The 25,476-nt window shown below is 33.5% G+C and overlaps 1 protein-coding gene across 4 annotated transcripts in view; it reads left to right on the plus strand.

The window, feature by feature from the left end:
• LOC111056772 (aquaporin AQPAn.G) overlaps window positions 1-25,476 on the plus strand; it is an 85,253-nt gene that overhangs the window by 5,876 nt on the left and 53,901 nt on the right. Inside the window, exon 2 of one of the 4 annotated variants that reach the window (XM_039423351.1) lies at window positions 1,397-1,523. The exons of 1 other annotated variant lie outside the window; for it this stretch is intronic. In XM_039423351.1, coding sequence (XP_039279285.1) covers window positions 1,397-1,523 — 127 coding nt within the window. Of the gene's footprint in view, window positions 1-1,396; window positions 1,524-22,838; window positions 22,986-24,638; window positions 24,900-25,476 lie in introns of those variants that run through there. 2 more of the 4 variants (XM_039423353.1, XM_039423352.1) reach the window with 2 other exon arrangements.

The following is a 25,476-nucleotide window of genomic DNA, read 5'->3' on the forward strand; positions in this document are numbered from 1 at the left end:
GATTCCAGCACAATAGTGAATGAAAATTAAAATTGAACTTTAGTCAAGGGTTGTGAGGGGTAATTATAGTGATTATACTTCATTATTATTATTTAGCGTATGGCAGATACACAACAAATATATAGCTCATGAGCCTCAAATGCCTAGATATACACTGTATGTTCCTAAATTCTTTGAGATGTTGTGTAGTTGGCTCCATGACCCAATAGATTAAAATGAAAAGGGATTGGCAGACAATATTATCAAATATTATGAATATTAGAATAATATAACAATAGAATAAAGCGAATTCTTGTTAAATATATGAAAGAATGCTTCATAGAAGATTGTTCTCGAATTAGCTCAAGCCTGAAAATATGAATACGACATTGGAATGACAATGAACCTCGGTGCTCAAACAATCATAGAAATGAATATTCATATTATGTCATAATAACGTGATTTTTGTAATTTTGCTTCTAATTATTGTAGTTTTCTCTAAGCCGTTTTATTGAAGGTAGTTTGAAAGCTTGCCGGTGGCACTTTTATTATATCTCAATTATTTGCTCTTTGTTTGATAGCAAAATACCATGTAATTAAGATAGTTATGTGAAAGAGCATTAGTGAATTTTACATTTTTCGCATTGAATAACTCTGGAAGGCTTTTGAGATCAGTTGTATCTAGCCGAAGCTAGATAGATAGCATACATTACTTTCAGAAAATTTCATTATGGGCTACCAAGTTGAAAAAAAGAAAAACGACCTTCTGGATTCTTCAAAATAGCATTTCAACTTCATAAAAAGTATACGTGTGATTCAATTGCATTGAACTTATCTAATCTAAATAATAAGATAGATCAAACTGGAGACAGCGTTTTTATTCTAATATTCAAGAGAATCATACATTTTTGGAGTGGTCCATTATTTGACGAAATTTAGTCTAGCAGTGCATGTTAAATAAGTAACTAATTACCAGTAATGAATGTTCAACTTGACTATGACTTTTTCTCAAAATACCATCAAATGTGAAAAATTCGAATATTGCTTAAATTTATTGGATTTATTGCTGTGTAATTACTGTATTGGAAATTGACTACTAGCTTGGTAGTATTTTCAAGTATTAATATATCTGTATGCCTCGGATAATGACTCTACTCGCCTATATATTATGATCCTTCATTGACAGTGTTAAAATATTTCAGATATGAATGTATAATTCATTTTTCACTTATTGATATCAATAGATATTCTCAATAAAATATTTGCTGCTGGCCAATCAAAGAGCTGAAGATGACGTCGCGTTTGAAATGATTGTTATTTACTTGTCCAATCACGTGCTTGTCAATCAATATTTTTTCATTAGCTGAGACAATACAGATACAATTATTATCATAAATTTACTGGTTTGTTTTTCCAGATCGATGGAAGTATGCGTATGCTACCAGAAAATCTAAATTTGAACACAAACAATGACCCAACTGCTGGACAGACTCCGGCTGAACAGTCATCGGTTGATAAAATGCCAAACAAAACACGTTCAACAGGTCAGGCTACTAACATTCTTCATTCTGTTACTATTTTTATCTTTACTATTCCATTTTCCATCAGGCACTAACATTATCACTTCTCAATCACTGTCATCACAGTCAATCAATATCAATCAATCATTCTCATCAATCAAATCAGGTTTCTTTAATGACATGTGCTCACTTGCAAATAATAGTCTGCATAGAAAAACTTATGAGTAGATCATTGGATGCAGTACTCCTACTCTTTGCTTATGAGAATATTGTGAATATATTTGATATTAGAATAAATCACAGATTTGAGTTTAACAGCACTGGCTATACTACTGAACTTAGTTCAATGAGTACCTTCGATTCGATATTCCATCAGGAAGATGGGCCTTGAATTGAAACGCGTCCACTAATTGAACAAGCAAATACAGCACTGTTATGAATGTGGATTAATTTGTTGTCATTGGTCATGGTGGAATTAATAATTGACGAACTGTTTGTTAGATTGGGAAATATACAATAAATTGAATAAAAACTAATTATTAGAAGGCTGTTGAGAGCAATTCCAAAAAAGAGATCACGAGTAGAATTGGACAGGCCAGGCAGGCAACACAAACATTAAATTCCATACTTTGGTCCAAAAATATTACAAACCCTACAAAACCTAGAATTTATCATTCCATTGTACAGAGTATATTGCTCTATGGCTCTGAAACTTGGGAATTAACAAAACGAGACACTCAAAGATTAAATGCTGTGGAAATGGATTTCTTGCGCCGAAGTTGTTGTGTTCAAGGATGGATCGAGTGTGGAATACGGAGATAAGGAGCAGAATAGGGAAACTGGACACAACAGTGGAGCAGATTGAAAGGAAGCGCCTTGTATGGTTAGGTCATGCACAGAGGATGAGAGATGAGAAGTGGCCCAAGAGGATACTGAATTGGGATCCACCTGGAAAAAGAAGGAGGGGTAGACCGCCCGAACTGTGGAACAAACAGGTGTATACGTGTATGAGGAATAGAAATCTGGACCAGGAAGACTGGAATAATCGCAACAAATGGCAGATGGGGTGCGAGAAACGGCTGGAGCTGTAAAATAAACTCGCTTATATTAATATATATGAGAAACAAGATCTTCTTCTTCTTGCAGTGCGCTATCCGTTTCGGACATTGGCGACCAGCAGGGCAATTCTGTCTCGTTGACAGCAATTCGGAAAGTTCGACAGATGTTTTACCATTCCCATCTCCATCCCTAGGTTGTGTAACCGGGATATCTTCGTCTTCCTGGTCCTCACCTTCCATTTATTTTCCCTTGCTTGATGAGCTGCAGCAAAGAGTATCTATACTCATTTCTCATGATGTGTCCTAAGTATTGAAGTTTTCGGATCTTAATGGTGTCTGAAGTTTCTTTCGATTTCGTCATCCGTCTCAGAACTAGTCTTGTTAGAGAAACAAGATAGGATGGCATAATTTTTCACTTCTAATTTTACTGCCTATTTCTAAATTTCAACTTTTTCAATTCTCATAATAGATTTTTTCAATATCCATAGTTTTCTTGAGTGAGTCTATCTACATATTATAGAATTATATTATAGACATATATTAAATTATTATATTATAGACTACTCGAGGAAAATATAATTGGTCATTCGATCTTAATTGGTCATTGCTCATTCTTCCATGAGAGTTTTATTCAACCTGATCATATTAAAACTCAATGAATATAGTTTATCATTGATGATAAATGAGGAAAAGAATATTATGTTTTTTCCAATATCTCTTTTCCTAATAATTCGAGTTCATTCTCAAAAATGTTCTTAGATGTACGGTGATATTTTCACCACTGTCTTTGATTAGAGCATTATTTTAAATCGGACTAAATAAAATTCTCCCAACTATTAATTCATTGTTGTCATTATATAATACCGTAGGCTTCGGACTAATCAATAGCGATTCAGGGGCTCAAATTATTTCTATAAATAATCTATTTTTCTTTGGAATAATGAATTAACTCTTCTAATAGTGAAGCTTTCTTGAATGTAATACATTATTTATCTTATTCAGATGTCAATTCACAATTGAAAACCATAAATAATTTTATATTCTTTTCAAAATTGTAATACTAGTTTCTAGTTCTAGTCTAGTAAAGTATAGGGCCTAGAGTTCTCACTTCTGGTGTTTAAACTGTTGTTAGGATTCCAGATACACTTTATTGAAGTCCGCTAATATCTCATGAAAGTAGCTTTTGTCTACAATCATGAAAATTCTAACAATGATTGATTGAATACAATTATAATTTTAATAATAAATAAATTATGTCAGCCTTTTCACATCAAGATAGACGTTGTTTGAGTTCATACTGTCTTATCTGTAGGTCTATTTTATTGTTGGTTTTAATGTCTTCATTGTCAATAAAAAACTTATTAGAGGAAATAACTTTGAAAGGAATGTTAGGTATGGCATCAATTTGAGTTGACATTTTATCTGTGAATGCTTCAACACTCCATAAAAAGTATAAATTATTTAAAAATACAGCCTCAAGGAATCTGCTGCGAATATCTTCAATGCTGGTTAGTCGAAGAAGTGCGATGGTTTGCCGCTAGATATCGCGTGCTGTATAATACTGTAGATAGGACTGTAATACATTGTAGGACACTAATAAAATAAACAGGATTGTCGATATTTTGCTACGGTGACAAGAAATTTAATTTTTTTCTTAATATAGAAAAAGTGAATACTTTCTCATTGATCTATAAACTACATAATTCAACGTTGAGGCCTACTACTCAGTTTTAAAATTTCGTTTATCATCCTTGTCGAGATGAGATTATTCCTGCGGAGTTTGAGGTTTCATGTTTATGAAGTTTTCCTCTTCTCTTTTGTGGTTTCAACTGATACATTTTTATAGTTTACCTCATGGAAAATGTAAAATTTTTTACTTCTTATGGATTTATGAAACTGTATCCCAAAATTCGTTAACTTACAGATGACTATAGTAATTGCATAATCTTTTTATAGCTTTTTCTATTTTTATATATTACTAGCCGTCAGGCTCGCTTCGCTCGCCATATTCGTTCGACTTGATCGTCCGAAAATGAGATCAGCGGGCTCGCTTCATTCGCCTGCATTTTTCATTTGAGCATGCTTCATTCCATCAGAAAGTCAAAGTACTGAGAAAACACAGAAAAGCTGAGAAAAACGCTGATTTTAGGCGTATCTTTGATGAAATATTAAAGTCATCTCATCACAAAATTTTTAGACCCTAGCTGAACCTCTGTACCAAATTTGAAAATTTTCTGTCTATTACTTGATGAAATAACTGAGAAAACGCAAAAAACGCTAATTTTGGGTGTATCTTTGGCATTATTTCAAATTCCTTCTTACACAACATTATTACACCCTAGCTTAGCTCCTGTACTAAATTTGAACAATTTCTGTTCATTTGTTCTCGATGAATCTGAGAAAAAGCCAAAAAAAAAAACGCTAATTATGGGCGTAGATCGATCTTTGACGTTATTGCAAATTGCTTCTAATACAACATTATTACACCCTAGCTGATCTTCTGTACTAAATTTGAACATTTCCTGTTCATTTGTTCTCGATGAAGTTGGGAAAACGCTAAAAAACGCTGGAAAAACGGAGATTTTGGGCGTATCTTTTGATTTTTGTTCAAATCCGTTCTTAGTGCGCCTCTAAAGGGCCAACTGAACATACCTACCAAATTTGAACGTTTTTGGTCCGGTAGATTTTTAGTTCTGCGAGTGAGTGAGTGAGTGAGTCAGTCAGTCAGTCAGTGAGTGAGTGCCATTTTGCTCTTATATATAATATAGATTCCAGTCGTTAATTTTGAGTGAAAAAATATCTGTCCATAATGACATTATTTAGTGAACCAAGTGATTCTCTCATAACATCAATCTCTTAACATGTTTTCATAATTTGAACATAGCTTTTGGTACATTTTGGTAATGTTCAACTATAAACTAGGAATTATATTAGGAAATATGCATAAACTAATATTGAATTTAGTAGGATCATAAACTCATTCAGAATAAATAAAGTAGAACACTCAATTATCACTGTATCACAAGTGGAATCTCAAGCCATTCAAAGAGAAACCCACTAAAATTATCAATCAATTACATTACAAAAAAAGTAGATGACATCATTGAGGGTCACATAATTATATCACAATAAAATGTACCATAAACAGCATTAGGTGTGGATTTCCCAATTCATATTCACATACATCCTTTTTGAAAAGCTTTAGGAACAGGAGAAGTTTTGGGCTAGCGCCTGTTTTTTCATTCCGATATTGTAAATTTTTATCCATGATAAAAAAAATGATACATATGTTACAGGATGTAAGGCTAGTTTAATAGTACGTAGCTGCATACAGAAGTTACTAGCCTGTATTACCAATATTATTTAAAGTATTCTTTCCATTTTAGTTATAGTAAAGTGGAATATTTCTTTGAAGCATCTAAATTTGAGAATCTACTTTGTGAAAATTTTTGAGGACTAAAAATTTTGTGATTGAAGAGCTACAAGACTTAACCTATTTTGGACTGTTATCTAAATTTGGGAGAGGAATAGCACAAGGTTTTCTTATTTACCGTTCCCTGTCATTTTTATAATGTACTCATTGTATAAATTAATGAATAAAGAATATTTGTCTCCTGTTGCTTACTTAGCAAAAGCAGAACATCCGCTTATAATATTCATATACATATACAATTCATGTCATCACAAGAGAAGTAAAGAGCAGATAACAAAATAATTCACAAAAAAGAGAAGTTGCATTACTCGAGAACACAGAAACTCAACAACTAAATACATTATCAAACTACCTACTTTTAAATTGTTATTACAATCTTTAATTATCATATAAATCAAATAGGATAGGCTAATACCCATTTTTGGCTACGTTATCACCATTGTTGGATTTATTGTAATCATATTGGGCTACATTATATATATACTATATTATTGTGGAAACTTACATTATATTTGTAGATTTCCTTTGAACTTGATTTCCAGGACTTGATTATGGCTGATGTTGCTCTTCTATTTTTACACGTTACACACACACACACACACACACACACACACACACACACACACACACACACACACACACACACACACACACACACACACACACACACACACACACACACACACACACACACACACATTATAATATACTCCTCATTTAACCCCCACTCTTCCACTGTTATGTGAGTAGGAGGCGTGTGTGCGTGCGAGAGCGTGTCTAGGCGAAAATTGTTATTATACTGTCGTTGGCTGGCAATTTTGCGCATGATTCATGGTCGTTATTCACGCATAGTTTAATCGCGAATTGCCCTAACCACGCTTGATTAAAGATGGCCATAAATCAGTGCCCTACTCAGACGACCAATTCATCATTTTCATCTCATTCATATGGCGTGATATTAACTTCAGTCTGACAGCGTTGGTTGAATGGAAAGCATTGCATGTTCAATGTATAAAATATGCTGACAGTTTGAAGTGAATTTTTCTATAGCAGGTTGGCCCTTTTTCAGATTAGGGCCTAATAGGAATATGGAGTGCCGAAATCAATTATGCTGCATTATCCATTTGTTATTATGGAGTTGCTAATTTTCAGTTTGGCTTCGATTTGATTTGATCAAATTGATTGACGTTCTTCATTGATCGAGTGATGATTGCACTATACTATTGCTCTTGATCAAAATCTACAGTATTAACGGTCTACCTGTTTTATAAACCTGTATTATAGAGATTTCTGTATTTTGAATTCAATGAAAAATATCACTCCAGTTCTAACAGAATGCATTTAGATCGTTGTTTAGAATGTAGTCCATGTTCTGTAACTATGCTTTAGTAGGGGCAAAACAGTTGAATATTTGATAAACATAGTAAAAGTTGAACTAACTTTGTTGTTTTTAATGGAAATGGACTTAATTTCAGAAGAAATCATAACCCTATTTAGGACTTCTAAAATGCTATTTAGATTTGGAAGAGAAATAGTACAAGAAGTATCCTTAGTTTTCCTTTCCCGGTCAGTTCTTTCTTGTAAAAATAAATGAAATAAGAATAAAATTAAACTTTTTCGTTCATCAACTAGTTATGAATCAACCATTTCTTCAAATCAACGGTCACCACTGTACGACAATCGTAAATTGAATCCAGAGTCCGTGGCATTTGAAAAGTTGAGTCGAGAGTGGGTGTGTGACGTGACGTGTGATCTGATTCTCAATTAAAAACGCAACAATAGTGACCGAAAATAACGTTAGGCTGAATACAGGCTTCAGAAACCCTCACTGGTCTTTCTTACTGAAAGCAAGCACGTTAATCTGATCACAACGTCTCAATTGAGACACGTTAATCCCACTAGTGTTAAGGGTTGACAATAGAAGAGCAACATCAGTTGAGCTCTGTACTACCTCAAATGAGAAGTAATTTCAAGAACAACTTTAATAAGAAAGAGCCACTAGTCACAATTGAACATCTTTCTACCGTTTTAATCGAACGGTTAATCGTTCATCAGAATTATTCTTTTTAGGGACGTAAGATGCTCTCATTAGTCCAACATTAGTGCCTAGCTATTGTGATTGTTGATGATGATTTTGGTTAGGCTACACACAGCCGGAATGTCATTAGATAACACTTCAAGTCGTAACAAAATATTACATGTTCCGAAATCGTGAACTCATGTAATATTGTACGTTAACTACAGTTAAAACATTTCTTTACTCTGGCCAATGAGTCTCCTTTATTCAGCTTTATCCGTGATCACTGCAAAAAAGAACTGACTAAAATATTGAATAAGTGACATTTTTGATGAGAATTTGACATTTAAAATTAAAATTAAGGCATAAAACTGACATCTGGTACTCGAAATATCCTGAGAAATACGAGTAATATTGTAACTAGGATTGAAATATGATTTAATCAATGTGATGTGAGTGCTAAGTTATTATTAATTTATTTAGAAGTGAATTATTCCAAACTATTGATGTTATGTTCATTTTCAAAATAAATCAACAGTTTCATCACAATAATGAACCTGGTACACACGAACTCCGAATCCAGAAATATCGTAAAAGAAGAGAAAAGCTATTCGGAGCTGATGCTTTTATGTTCACTTTCAAGATTAATCAACAATTTCCTTTTTGAAATATCGTAGAAAGAGAGAAAAATATTCCAAATTGAGGCTGTTATGCTCACTTTCAAAACAAATCAACAGTTTCCTTCCAATAATGAAGCTGATAAAATCGAGATCCAAATCTATTCATAAGCTCTTTGTAATCGGCTGTATAAACTTCAAACGTAGGCCTAATCCGCTTAAATTTTCCAAGGAAATGAGTCAATAAAACGATATTCATGTGCTTTCTTCCCTTTCACAAGCAGAACCTTTCTTAAGAAATCTTCTCTGTAGCAAAGAGCAGCCCTCACAAGCGATTATTATTCCTCCTTATCGAGAGGAAGGCTCGCATTCATTGGAGGAAACTCACTAAAGTGTGAATGAATACTTTTGATCGGATCGGCTATCAGCGAGCCTCCTGCAAAATAGTAAATCCAAGACGTTTGAGCAGGATAACAAAAGTACTTGCCAGCCCTATTCAGAAAAGGATATCCTGTTTATGGATCGGGATATCCTTTCAGAAGGAATCAATGTCTATCGTCGTATAAAAGTAGGATGGTACTCGCAGAGCAGTAAATAATTTTATTGCAGCTATCGACTGGTAGCCTACAGGAATATTTTCGCGGTATAACCGGACGACGACTATAAAATTAGCTGTAAAACTAGCAGCAAAGCCACGAAAATACACTGCGATAAAGTGCTCTTGCTGTGTACCTCGTTTAAAAAATGAGGAGCCCTCATATATCTCATGCATGATTTTCTACTTCGTGATGTACTCAGTTGAGCATCAGGGTACTGAACACTGAACACTGATGTCTGAAGTTCCAGTCATAGAAACAACCCAATTACATGTCTGAGACTGTCTTCCATTAGTATGGAGCAGGAAATAAAATGAATCATCATAAATAAATATATATTTTATATTTGTATAGCATATATTATCTATAAATGAATGTGTATAATCATTATGTATATTTTTTGACAAAAAATTGGACTTGAACTTTCAACAGTAAAAACACAACCTACTGTATTTTTTTAGACATGTTATTCAGTATAAAAATTTGGGAACAGAATAGTTTTGGATCAAGCCTGTTGTTCTATCCCAATCATATTCATATGATTTGTAATTGTATCCATAAATAAATAAATAAACTATTGTAACATGAATATTGATGTGAACGGAGAAGTTATGGAGAATTCCAACCAATCATCACTGTAAACAGGTAAATGCAGTGAAACCTCTATATAATACACACCGTTTGAGTAAATTCTCCTTTATAGTACATTTTTACGAGGTTCCATTGTGATTATTGAAGATACATTACTAGAGAATGAGATTGGAAAGAGATTCAACATGCTGAAAAAGCAACAGTGTTTAAAAACATTCAGATTCCATTGAGAAGAATGCCAACTCTGTCAACTACAGAACTGTAGTTCAACGTCTGTCAAAAACCCAATAACGATTCAACCAGATAACTTCTATTGGTCAGTTTCTAGTAGTTGTTGGTTGAAACGTCAACAGATCAAAGATTTTGTGCCAAAGAAGATAATTTTGAATAAAATTTAGAATTTAGAAATAGGCCGACACATCTAGAAAATACCTGAGTCTATACCTAATTCATGCAGGTGAACGGGCTAGAGTCAAGAAAACTTCAATTAATCTTACCATGCCTGATTTAATAGGTTTATACTATAGAAAAACACTACAATTTGAAATAATTGAAAAATACAAACAGCTTCAATAAACATTGGCAACTAAAATCGAACAACAGAAACAACAATTTCATGTTACTTTGTTGACATTCTTCATCTGATTCGGGGGCGCATTACTATCCCCGTTTAGATAGCAATACGTCACAAAACCAAACAATATCAGTCATCAAATAACAAATAATTAACTTCAACATAAAATTACTCAAGAAAGAAAAGCCCGTTGAACCCAAGTTTCGTCGATAGTAACACATATAACCCATTTCATAATAATTTTGAATCCCCACTTTGATTGACATTCTCGAATGAACCTTTGTTTCACTACACTGCACTTTCGTTGGTCTGTACGTTGCTTTATCGTCGGGGTTACAGTACCTTGTTTTTGGCGGTGAGCTTTTACCGGTTGAATTTGGCTTGACGGCGACGTCCTCTTACGTCCCTAGACCTGTCGTCTGAACGGGTGTCTTGAAGCGGTGTTACATAAAGTTGCGGAACCAAAGGGGTGGTAGTACAAGAAGTTGGTTTGGGGACACACATGAACTGCTGTAAATAAATGTATTACAGCATTAATTTCTAACTCTTCCTACAATTCATCAAAAGCTAAAACAGGAGTTATCTATTGATTACAATTAATTAAATTCTCTCATTCTATTTGAATCCTCATTTTATATAGATTTTTATCTTTAAACTACTGATTCTTTTTATCAGAATTAATGGATCTTTCTTCACAAATAATTCAAATTGAAATGATGCTAACTTATATGATATTTTTCGTTTGGTTTGCGAAATCAAATATAATTTTTCATATAGTAGCTCGGCTAGTATTGTTGGAAACTGTGCGCCAGCCAACATTTATTTTATTTATTATTTATGAACTATAGGACGCAATCCAAGTGTAAATAACGGGCATTCGCCCAAAACTGCTCAGAACCTTAATTAAAAATGAACATTCCAGAGTTTATGATTTGATTTACCTACAAATACAAGTCCAAAAACTAGTATCAACTGAAATTATGAATTTATCACCTAATAAAACAAGACACTTTATAACACAATAAAAGAAAAAAATATTGAAAATTTCACTTTAAGGAAAGATAATGTTTGCCTTATAAGATTCATCTTGTGGATAGTTTTTACCTTTAATTAAATAAAATTAGTAGACACATAGAAAATAATTTAAATTGTATTAAAATTTGAACATTCATTAATATTAATTCCTGGAGAAGAAAAACTTTCTTCTTCATCTATTAAGATTTCTATCATAAAAAATTTACTAAATCATTCAAAAGCCTTAATGACATAAGAAAACAGAGTCTGAAAAATATAAATTAAAAAATGTCATAAACTCAATATGAACATAATCTTAAAAGTTTCATTCCAATTTAAAGACTATCTTCCTGACTTTCAGCAATACTCTACGATAATATATCTCCAGAAACAATAACTCAAATGTAACGTAACTGAAAACTTTCTATACTTCTTTAGAAAAAAAATTTATAATTATCTTCCATCACTAATAAAACCAAAAGGATTATTCTCAATCAATATTATTAACTTGAAAAATAACAGGCTTAATTAATTCAATACTCTTATGGAAGGAAGCTTCAATCAATTAAATTCCCTAAATTATATTTTAACCTTATTTTACGTACCTTAGCGGTTATTTGAAGAAACAATTATTCGTACATGATGAAGAAACACAATTAAACCTTTCAGGACATGGCACTACTAGTAAATTTAAACATTAATGAAAAATAAAACTAGCTCCTACATTAACTACTGAAATAAACTTATAAACCTGCCCAAAAAGGGGGAAACATAGTGACTACATCTTTACTCTCGTAGTGCTCCTAGCAAAGTGTCCTCCGGAACGTAATCTGGTCTCTCGACTGGGGAATCCCCACTACTGTATTTAGAAACAGGTCTCCTATTGGGCGAATGGAATCAATTTGACCAATCGTCGCGTGGCTTCTAGAGCCTTTGGACCAAATAGTAACTGCAAAATCGGTAGTTTGTTATAATTTCAATGCTTGCTGTTTTCCAACTTATCGCACTTTATGTCGCGACAAGAAGGCTAAGTTTTAGAGATAATTCCATAATCTACATTCCTCGACGACTCGGAGCCACAATTTTTAAATATCTATCATGGGAAACTCGAAGTCATGGCCGTTCATAATAGAGAGAGAAAATAATTTATTTCGCTAACTCACTTACAATAATGGCTCTAGTCTATTGCGTATTAAATTTACTATTATAACTTGGGAAAAGGCCTGAATTAAAGAGAGTGCCCGGCACACTCCCCTTCCTTCCGGAGTGAAACACGCAAAAAGAAATCTAATCAGGATATGTTACCATAGAGGCATTCTGTATGATTTGGAGAGTCGAATTTCTGGATTGATAGTAGGATCCAATTTGAAGCGGGCCCTCTTCAAAAGAAATCTCTTTAATCATTCCGAAATTCAGCAAAATGTATAACTAATAGAGATTTGTGGCAAGAGTCTTTAAAACAGTGGCAAGAGTCAGGACAAAACAATATGGGCGTGTCCACTTTTTAAGTAGGTACTAAAGACGGACCGAGTATAATAATCTTGAATACTTCAATCACTTTATTGAGTCCCTGGTTATTTTCTTGGCAAACTCTAACATGGGAAAACGTTTAAAAGACATCATAGTTTTAATTGGTTCTATGTTACTCTGCTGTTGTAAAATATGAAGTACGTTGATTATAATAGTAAAGGATGAAACCTTTTCACTCTGCTGAATGTATTGAAATCTAACTATCATTACTATAGAGTTGAGAGTGCAACATATTTTTAACAATATAAAGCAATTCAATAGGCAATACTATTCTACATCGACTAAGATTCAAAGATAATAATGATTGAAACTGCAACACTAGCGAGTCATCGGAGAGCAATGACACACGCTTGATGTACATTCCGTAGCTACGAAAATTTTCTATCCATTATTGTATTCCAGCAGGAAATCTCTATCACTGAATTGTATTAAAGTGAACTAAAACGGAATCAGTTGAACTGCATAAACCTATGATAAGATTATAATTATATTAATCACGGAAGGTAAACTAATAAAGAATAGGGATATCAACAAAATAATATGAAATATAAAGCGAATAGAATATAAAATATGAGGCCTTAGACATTATTCTTATTATTTTATGAATGAGAATATATTTTATCTATGTGTACTAACTCCTAACTAGGTAATGTATAATTCTTAACTATGAATGGATGAGTATTAAGCTATTGAAAATGGGTATAGTATAGAATATTATGATAAATCGTCTTATGCTAAATAACTTATTATTATTATTATTATTATTATTAGAGACATAATTTACATACATTGCTACATAGGATATTATGACTGTTGATTACTTCAAAAATTGATAATCACCCGATCTGCCAAACAATCAATTATCTACTACCGTGAGAAAACTGTACATTCATTTCATTTACCGCGAGTATGCAGCCGTGCATGAAATAAAATTAAACCTAATTCACCTACCTAAATATATTTAATATTACGAAGTTAATAACATAATTTAATGACTAATCTAGTTGCGCAAGTTATTTACATTCCGGAATTTCTTCTATATACATTATATTGTCACGTAACAAAATCTTTGACTAATAAACCCTTCATGAACCCGTAATGAATCCTTATAACAAATACGGTAAATATCTCTATCATAACTCTTTTTCTCTTTCCTCCTTCTCATTCATTAGGAATCATCTCGTTGAGTGTATAGAGACAAGGCTATAGCGTGGCGCCATACTCACAAAAACTTATCCAATTATAACTCACGACAAAAAATCTTGTCTTCAATAGACTGATCTGTTTCCTATTTTTTCCTGATCTGTTTCGGATATTTTTCAACATGACTCAAGCGTGATTTTGCATTATAATATTCCAGTAGGAAACCTTCACGACAGAACGCTAGTCAAAACAGAACTATGATCAAGTGCCAGGCTTTAATCGACAATAATAATTCTGTATTTCGCTTCTCACTAGAGTACGTGACATTTTCTCTAAACACTGGAAGCATACTTTTCATCGCATGATTTAATAATATGAAAGTTCAGCTCTAACTTAGCATTGTTGGACTGCTACTGCTTGCCTTCTGATTACCAACATTATTGAATTTACCAACACATTAACACATTAATAGGCTACTAATACACTATTACTGATTCTCAAGTTCACTGACATTTTCAACCTTACTGGAGCCTCACATAATTATTTCTCAACAATAAATTTCATATCCAACTAGTTTCAATTACTCTACTAGATCTCAAAATATCTCAACTTATTCACATGGAAAACTTGATTGCAATTTTACTATTCATCATTAAAAAATTTATCATTTCATTAAAGATTTTCCTATTTTTTTATTTATTAATTCTTTTTGACTACTTATCTCTAAAGGGTCCTACTACTGTTAATTACCTCAATTTAATTTTCCCAACAAAAATTCTATTTCCTTTTTGACACGAATTTTCCTACATATTTCTACCTTATATCCCCATTTAAATTTTTAATCACCTTTCAACTCTCAACTACAGAATAATTTAAACTCATGCTTAACTCAAGAGATTTTCCCTTTTCATTTCAAATTCAACTAGAAGAATTTCACTGTTAATTTTATTTTAATTTAACCCGTTCATTAGTGTTCCAATATTTATTTCTACTTTCACTGATAACCATTTTAACATTACCTAGGTACTCGAAAAAGTTTCTCTGTTATTTTATTTGTATACCTTAACTAATCACTTTAAATATTCATTGTCTAAAACCTTCAATTTTCGTTACCATACCAAATTTCTAAGCAACTTTAAACTCAATAATACCCTTTTTTTTACCAATTATTACTTGTGTTTTTGCGGCTGACTTTCCTACCAAACATTAACGAACCTTTTGACTGGGCTTTCCTAAACTGCATTACGCTGATTGTTTTCCTTACAATCACTACGAAGACTCACTAAATATTCTAGATTTCGGTTTACGTTATTCTACTGACGAGCCCCATAACTCTCGAATGAACCAGACCGTTTACTAGATACAATTAAATCTTAGCTCACACCATCTTCGGTGCCTTTCGCTAAAATTATACAATTCCACCGTACAAATTTGCAAGGTTAGTCATAGCTAGATTCCTTGATTTGTTACATGGACAACTATCGGGCAGTGCTCCGTTCTCTCTGGACACGGACCTACACTCGCGCCGATTACCTAAATTCAACAACAACACACATAGGTAGGACATCCCCGTGTCCTCCTCTAAATCTTGAGTCTCAACTAAACAAACAAAAAAAATTCCCCACAGTCTACAGGAAACGTCATCAACACAACGGATCTTTACACTATCACTACGCATGCCTACCGCAAAAATCACACCAAAAAAAAAAAATATCTCCAATAATAAAACTGATTCACCTTTTCGAGAATAAACATTACTGATAAAGGGACTTAACAACCTCATCTGAATCAACTTATTTTCATACAAATTCCCAAGGATTTGATCATCGTTTCAACTTTAATCTACAATATCTAATTATTTAGTTTAAACATCTCAAGGCCAAAACTACTCATCAACTTTTCAAAACTACATAATATCAACAATAACTAATAAAACAGTTTCCTATTTATTCTCTGATTACCTTCGATCTACCTAAACTTATCAAAAAAAATTTCCTATTTTCCTCAAACATTCACCCATAATAATTTCCGAATTTTCCTAATTTACTTGGGTTGACCTTTAAAATCTCAATATTCACTTTCACTACTACTATAATGATATTCAACTACCAGACGTGAGACCAGAATACGTACGTTGACATTACAATAATTTCTATCATCATTCACGGAATTACAGAATGCAAAAAATTTATTCAGCACTTAGAATCAGATGTTTTTCACCTATGCTAGTTTCTTCTACTAATTTCTATTCTACCGTTAAACCTTTAATTTCTCAAAAATCAATTTCAATATCAAGTTTTAGAATACTTTCAACTTAAGCTTCAATGATACTTGACTTTATCTTTAAGCACTTCAAAAGATTATCATTTTAATGGTTTAACATAACTGAATAACTTTCCTGTTTCATCTACAATTATTTAAACTTCAGAAAAATTGGAGTAGCAACTATAAATTATTCATTCAACTCCAAACCCAAAATATTGACAGTTAACACGTTCACAGAATGAATTATTAAGTATAGACTCAGAAAAATTGATCTAGTATGATTAGAGTAAGTTATGAAATTTTTTTTTTTTTTTAGGAAATTTGAATTCCAGAGATTTAAATATCTCTAGACAGCAGAGTGGCGCAGTTGTGTGCCAAAGAAGATAATTTTGAATAAAATTTAGAATTTAGAAATAGGCCGACACATCTAGAAAATACCTGAGTCTATACCTAATTCATGCAGGTGAACGGGCTAGAGTCAAGAAAACTTCAATTAATCTTACCATGCCTGATTTAATAGGTTTATACTATAGAAAAACACTACAATTTGAAATAATTGAAAAATACAAACAGCTTCAATAAACATTGGCAACTAAAATCGAACAACAGAAACAACAATTTCATGTTACTTTGTTGACATTCTTCATCTGATTCGGGGGCGCATTACTATCCCCGTTTAGATAGCAATACGTCACAAAACCAAACAATATCAGTCATCAAATAACAAATAATTAACTTCAACATAAAATTACTCAAGAAAGAAAAGCCCGTTGAACCCAAGTTTCGTCGATAGTAACACATATAACCCATTTCATAATAATTTTGAATCCCCACTTTTGATTGACATTCTCGAATGAACCTTTGTTTCACTACACTGCACTTTCGTTGGTCTGTACGTTGCTTTATCGTCGGGGTTACAGTACCTTGTTTTTGGCGGTGAGCTTTTACCGGTTGAATTTGGCTTGACGGCGACGTCCTCTTACGTCCCTAGACCTGTCGTCTGAACGGGTGTCTTGAAGCGGTGTTACATAAAGTTGCGGAACCAAAGGGGTGGTAGTACAAGAAGTTGGTTTGGGGACACACATGAACTGCTGTAAATAAATGTATTACAGCATTAATTTCTAACTCTTCCTACAATTCATCAAAAGCTAAAACAGGAGTTATCTATTGATTACAATTAATTAATTCTCTCATTCTATTTGAATCCTCATTTTATATAGATTTTTATCTTTAAACTACTGATTCTTTTTATCAGAATTAATGGATCTTTCTTCACAAATAATTCAAATTGAAATGATGCTAACTTATATGATATTTTTCGTTTGGTTTGCGAAATCAAATATAATTTTTCATATAGTAGCTCGGCTAGTATTGTTGGAAACTGTGCGCCAGCCAACATTTATTTTATTTATTATTTATGAACTATAGGACGCAATCCAAGTGTAAATAACGGGCATTCGCCCAAAACTGCTCAGAACCTTAATTAAAAATGAACATTCCAGAGTTTATGATTTGATTTACCTACAAATACAAGTCCAAAAACTAGTATCAACTGAAATTATGAATTTATCACCTAATAAAACAAGACACTTATAACACAATAAAAGAAAAAATATTGAAAATTTCACTTTAAGGAAAGATAATGTTTGCCTTATAAGATTCATCTTGTGGATAGTTTTTACCTTTAATTAAATAAAATTAGTAGACACATAGAAAATAATTTAAATTGTATTAAAATTTGAACATTCATTAATATTAATTCCCTGGAGAAGAAAAACTTTCTTCTTCATCTATTAAGATTTCTATCATAAAAAATTTACTAAATCATTCAAAAGCCTTAATGACATAAGAAAACAGAGTCTGAAAAATATAAATTAAAAAATGTCATAAACTCAATATGAACATAATCTTAAAAGTTTCATTCCAATTTAAAGACTATCTTCCTGACTTTCAGCAATACTCTACGATAATATATCTCCAGAAACAATAACTCAAATGTAACGTAACTGAAAACTTTCTATACTTCTTTAGAAAAAAAATTTATAATTATCTTCCATCACTAATAAAACCAAAAGGATTATTCTCAATCAATATTATTAACTTGAAAAATAACAGGCTTAATTAATTCAATACTCTTATGGAAGGAAGCTTCAATCAATTAAATTCCCTAAATTATATTTTAACCTTATTTTACGTACCTTAGCGGTTATTTGAAGAAACAATTATTCGTACATGATGAAGAAACACAATTAAACCTTTCAGGACATGGCACTACTAGTAAATTTAAACATTAATAAAAAATAAAACTAGCTCCTACATTAACTACTGAAATAAACTTATAAACCTGCCCAAAAAGGGGGAAACATAGTGACTACATCTTTACTCTCGTAGTGCTCCTAGCAAAGTGTCCTCCGGAACGTAATCTGGTCTCTCGACTGGGGAATCCCCACTACTGTATTTAGAAACAGGTCTCCTATTGGGCGAATGGAATCAATTTGACCAATCGTCGCGTGGCTTCTAGAGCCTTTGGACCAAATAGTAACTGCAAAATCGGTAGTTTGTTATAATTTCAATGCTTGCTGTTTTCCAACTTATCGCACTTTATGTCGCAACAAGAAGGCTAAGTTTTAGAGATAATTCCATAATCTACATTCCTCGACGACTCGGAGCCACAATTTTCAAATATCTATCATGGGAAACTCGAAGTCATGGCCGTTCATAATAGAGAGAGAAAATAATTTATTTCGCTAACTCACTTACAATAATGGCTCTAGTCTATTGCGTATTAAATTTACTATTATAACTTGGGAAAAGGCCTGAATTAAAGAGAGTGCCCGGCACAATTTTCATCTGTCAACTACAAGTTAAAGTAGTTTCTCTCAATCAGTTGATTCCTACAGGTCAGTTTCGACTAGTTGTTAGTTGAAACGTCAACGGAGCATCCACCAAAAAGGCAAGCAATGATAGAGTTTGAAGGCCTTTCTTCATCACGGGCTTTTTGATGCCACGAGCAGGACCTTCCTTGAGGGGTGGTGAGTTGGCGGTCGGGGGGTTTTTGGGGAGGTGAGGTTAGATTGGAGAACGTCCAAGAACATGCGTGTGCGTGCGCGTGTCACACAAAGGGCACCCAGAAGTACGTGATCTCAATTCCTTCTGTCTGGGACGTGATACTACGATGTCACTTTTACTTATCACCCTATGCTACCTCTCCTTTATCTTCTTCTCATCTCTTCATCAACTTCTTCACCATCCAAAATCATTGTTTTCTTATTTTGATATTCCTTATATATTTTTGTTTATTCTGAGTTCTCTTTTTCACCCACTCCTCTTCTCCTGTTCTTCTTACCTTGTCTTCTTCCATTTATTTGATCTCTCTTACTCTCTCTCTCTCTTTCTTTTCACTTCTATATTTCCTCTTTCATACTTTTCTTTCAAGATTTCACTCTTCCTTTTTCTCATTTTCATCTTCCCGTTCTACTTTCCTTCAGCCTCTAATTCTCAGTCTGTGCCGTTTTCCTATCTTCTCATATATACTTCTTCTTTTCCTGCTCAACTTTGATATGAGCTGATTTCATATTTTCTATTCCGTACTTATATTTCAATATTTTCCATTTCTTTGTGCTATAAGAAATATTTTTGAACTTGTATTATTCCAATCTCCTCTAATATATTTTCTACGTCTCAATTATTACCGTCTTATTACCGTAATTCTCAATATGTATTTTTCTTTGTATTCTTCTTCTGCTTTCTCTTTTTTATTTCTTCTTTTTTCTTCTTCTTCTTCTTCTCCTTCTCTCTCTTCATCACCAATTCCCACTTCAACTCATTCTTAGCTCCTCTTTTCTTAGTGTTATTTTCTCTCCTCCTCCTACTCCTCCTCATCCTCCACTACCACATCAGCACTGCCATTGGTGCTTGATCGAACATTGGTTGCTGCTTGTTGCTGCTGCTGCTGCTGCTGCTGTCTTGTTCGCCACTTTTACAATATTCTTACAACAAACCAAGCCGAGCATAACACTAAAACTTGGGGTATGTTGGTTGAGAAGAAGATTCTGGAGAAGAAACGCGGAACGAAGAGAGATATAAGATGAGGAGGGAATGAGTTTGCGGATGAGGAGGAGGAGGAATAGAATGAGAATGAGGAAGTAGAGTGATGGCAAAGGAGGAGTGGTGGAAGAGAAGTGAAGGAAGACAAGTAGTAGTAGAGAAGGAGAAGGAGGATGAGTTGTTTGGGTTGAGGAGGAGGAGAAGGAGAGAAGATAACGCTAAGAATAGAAAGAAGAGATAAGGAAAGAAGAGATAAGAATGAGTTGTAGTGGGAAGTAGTGTTGAAGAGAGAGAATTAAGAAGAAGAAGAAGAAGAAGAGAAGAAGAAGAAGAAGAAGAAGAAGAAGAAGAAGAAGATGATGATGATGATGATGATGATGATGATGAGATGATGATGATGATGATGATGATGATGATGATGATGATGATGATGATGATGATGAAGAAAAGAAAAAGACGATGTAGACGAAAAAGAAAAATTAGATGGAAAAGAAGAAGAAAAAGAAGAAGTACAAGAATAAGATTAGAAGGGTAGGAGGGTAGGATTGAAGACCAGAAGACGTAGAGAATTGTAACAAAGAATATTGAAGCTTTGTTGAAATGATACAAGGAGACAAAAGTCTCTGACTTTGTAAACAACAAAAAGCATATCATTCCGAATCCGAAACAGCACCAACCAACTCTTATCATTCTTCTCAGGGGCATACAAGTTTCATCTTTCATTTGAAGCTCTCTGAAAATAATACTGTAATGCAGATAGGCCGATTTCTAGATAGCTGTAGAGTATTCTAACATAATATTGTTACTCTCCTTGCCCTATTACCATAGGTAAGGAAAGTATTGCTTTCCGAAAAAAATTAAGTTACCCCAATTTCTAAATTTCTATACGTTTCAAGGTCCCCTGAGTCCAAAAAAGTTGTTTTTGGGTATTGGTCTGTATGTGTGTGTGTGTGTTGTGTGTGTGTGTGTGTGGTGGTGTGTGTGTGTGTGTGTGTGGTGTGTGGTGTGTGTGTGTGTGTGTGTGGTGTGTGTGTGGTGTGTGTGTGTGTGTGTGTGGTGTGTGTGTGTGTGTGTGTGTGTGTGTGTGTGTGGTGTGTGGTGTGTGTGTGTGTGTGTGTGTGTGTGTGGTGTGTGTGTGTGTGTGGTGTGTGTGTGTGTGTGTGTGTGTGTGTGTGTGTGTGTGTGTGTGTGTGTGTGTGTGTGTGTGTGGTGTGTGTGTGTGTGAGTGTGTGTGTGTGTGTGTGTGTGTGTGTGTGTGTGTTGTGTGTGGTGTGTGTTGTGTGTGTGTGGTGTGTGTGTGTGTGTGTGTGTGTGTGTATGAGTGTATGTGCGTCTGTGTACACGATATCTCATCTCCCAATTAACGGAATGACTTGAAATTTGGAACTTCCCCTATGAGGATCCGACACGAACAATTTCGAACAAATCCAATTCAAGATGGCGGCTAAAATGGCGAAAATGTTGTCAAAAACAGGGTTTTTCGTTATTTTCTCGAAAACGGCTCCAACGATTTTGATCAAATTTATACCTAAAATAGTCATTGACAAGTTCTATCAACTCAAGTCCCATATCTGTAAAAATTTCAGGAGCTCCGCCCCATCAATGCAAAGTGTGATTTTAGATTCCAAATTATCAGGCTTCAGATACAATTTCAACGAAAAAAATCAAGTGGAAAAGATTGAGCATGGAAATCTCTACAATTAATGTTCAGTGACTTTTTCACCTAAAATTGGAAATAAGCTCGAAATTCGAGAAAATGTGTTTATTCAATAATGCAAACTGTTGGCAACTGTTGATTCTATTAAATCATTTACTATGAAGAGATAGCAGACTTCGTGTGTCTCCAGCGTTATTATCCTGTCACCAGCTGGCAGATCTTTGAATAGTAGACTTGAGATGCGCGTGTACACTAGTGTCAGGTGATAAATTTTCATAACGGCAAGGAAAGTTGTGTGAGTGCGCCACACCAGATTTTTTTTTAGATTGATTTCAAAAGATTTGCAGGTTTGACGCCTAGTGAGATCGGACTCTACAAATATGTGATAATTGTCTAATTTTTTTCGCTTGATTGGATTCAAACATTCCAATCGATTGAGTTTCAAAAATATTGGGCCTGCTCGTACTCTTTAATTATTTCCTCTGAGGGTCCACATAAGAGCTCTAGTTTGTGCTTGGATAATGATACATATAATGATGTAAGATGAGTTGGAATCGACACATACAGAAATCTTTGTTAACCTTCGATGAAAAATAAGCAACATCCTATCAGAAACTCTGTTTAAAATATAGAACACTGTAGTTAATATCAAATTTTATGACCCGTAACCTAACGTAAGCTTTTGTAGAATTTGCAGTTATATTACTGAATCAAATTCTTTCGAAGTCGAATTGGGTGAGCTCCAATCACAGAGAATACACTGATAAAAATTTAGCCAAGAAAAAACAAAACAGTTTTTTACTAATATGGCCTGAGTTTTGTTGTCACCAAAGAAATCGAGTAGTATCAGTGAATAAGTGTACACTGAATGGTGAAGTCAAATTTATGTTTGAATTAACTTGAGATTTACAGAATATTCTTATTATTTAGGATCTTGTTTTGAGGTAAACTAACAATTTCATTATCAAATTGTTTTTCTTGAATCATCGTCTACACTGTAAAAAATTCTTTGATTTCCCAGTTAGAATTTTCACACAATAGGGCTTCTATAATTCTTATAACACTCATAAAATATACAGTTGATAATTGCTTATCTGTTATATTTGAAAATCGAAAATTGCCTGAAACCTGTTTATCCTATTATTTGTTCGAAGATGGTGTTCACAAATTACATGCCCTTATTACAGTTCCAAACCTTAGAGATCCCTCAGGTTGCGGTTTTGAGAATATTGATGTGTTTGATACCGTATAATCATCATGAATAATATTGCTATGTCTGATGAAACCACATATTTTGAATCTATTAATTTTATGTTCCTTTCATGATGTTATAACTGATAAATATTGAATTGAATTCATCTATTGCTTCCGTATAGTTCAGCTTTTCGTTTGAATTTGAAACTGAATCTTTTTCGATTCTTTATCACAATAGTGATACCTTAATAGTATATGATTAGAATCTGAAGAATTTTTCTTTCAAACAGAACAGTAAAATTATTATCAAACCAAAAATATTGTCCTTCTTACCTCACAACTAAATTGAAATAACTTGGAACTAATGTAAATATCCTATGATGCTGATCTTATCCAGATTAGTCTGATAATACTAATTGACACAAAGCTCTGATTGAAGTACTGTGCGTCTTTAAATTATATGAAGTTTTCAATTATATGAAGCCTAAAGCTGTATTCCTACATATCAGTGACCGGCACAGTGGAAATATTATTTCCATGAACTCTGATTGAGTTGTTCCCACTAAGCATGTCCGAGGTGGTATGAATAGTCCAATTAGAATTACTGTAACATATAAAATACTGTAACACTGTACCGGTTACTTTTACTGTCATTGATATGAATGAATACAGTTCCCTGACCTCTTCTTGACATCAAGTGGTAGGTAGTGTTGGCTATGTAATTGCTCTAACCATGAAATGAAGAAACGATTCCTTATTCTATTGCTTCAACTATTTATCTTGAACTCTATACGTTTTAAAACTATTTTATAGTAATTCCCCCATCATAATTTTCATCATACCATTTCCTCATATCCTATATTTTTTAGAGAAATATTTAGAATTTGAGGAAGCAATTGCCCTGCTATATTAAATACTTCATCCAATGAATTTCTTTCAAAACGTTTTCGGAGATGGAGTAGAAGAACAAGAATAAGGCAGTTAAAGAAGATAGAAAATGGAAAACTGCAACAAAACAAGTCAGAAAAGGAAGAGGAAGAATAAAGAAGCTGAAGAAGAAGAGAAATTTCTATTATTCTATTAGCTTTAGACAATAATTAATAATTCCATACAGTTGATAGAAACGCGTACAGATTTTTAAAGCTCTATTCATAGTTGTTAGTCTTCAAACAAGTACATAGTAATTTCCACATTCAAACCAAATCATAAACAATACACTCTGGTTTGAAGTAGTGCACTATTGATTGTAGGCCTGTATAGTATGCGTTAATTAAGTAGGCAGGTGGGCCAACAGAAAGCAAAACACTACTCAATTGCCAGGGGTACACAAGTGATAACGACTATGTCATCATCATGTTGGTATCAGTGAGTGAGCGAGAGCGCGAATAAACAATCTGCAGTGTGCGGGAAAGATAGTGAACGAATAAGTTGTAGAGATAAAGGAGGATAGAGACAGTCTCATCCGGTATTCAAAGCAGTTGCAAGTTTAGCAGCGCGACAGAATTATTCATTAGACACGTGGGCTCATCGCTGTATTCAATTATTGCACTCTGTCATACATATTTGATAGGCTATGTGTATGTGTTCATATTTTTCGCTTTTTCAACGCCTGTTTGAATAATGCAGGATGTGATCCCGTTTTCGGAAGATGTCTGAGAGATTCAGTGAGTAGACTATTTGATTTTGTGTTATTCAACCCTCTGTTTTGTAAAATATTGGAATTCAAGTTCAATTAAAAAATGTACGTATCATTCATTGCTCACAGTAGGAATATCACAATACAGCAGGAGTATATAAGTTTTTTTTATAAAATAGTTACATTTTTGTATATTGAGTGAAAGTTTCCTATAATTTTCTTGAGTTTATCATTTAGTCCAACTTTGAAGTGTGGATTGAATATTAGTTTCTCAGTTTCGTTTTTTTAATGGGTAGCAATGAATTATCAAAACATTATTTATACCGTAGTTATCAACATACGTTGTTCACCGTGATCAACTACTGTAATTAGTTCACGGTCACATTTTGTTTGGTTGTGAATGTCACCAGTGAGCAGTGAGCACATCTTATATCATAGCTTAGTGATCAAATAGGCTATCTCATCATTTTTGCATTCTTAGACTCAGTCAAATTACAACTTGGAATAAATTTGAAGACTTAGCTCAATAGAATGCCCATCTACAATGCATTAGAAGATTATGGAATTAGAATGTGACATTTTGAATTCCAACTTCGATTCTATCT

Source organism: Nilaparvata lugens, chromosome 3 (assembly GCF_014356525.2).
Source record: "Nilaparvata lugens isolate BPH chromosome 3, ASM1435652v1, whole genome shotgun sequence".
Lineage (NCBI taxonomy): Eukaryota > Metazoa > Arthropoda > Insecta > Hemiptera > Delphacidae > Nilaparvata > Nilaparvata lugens.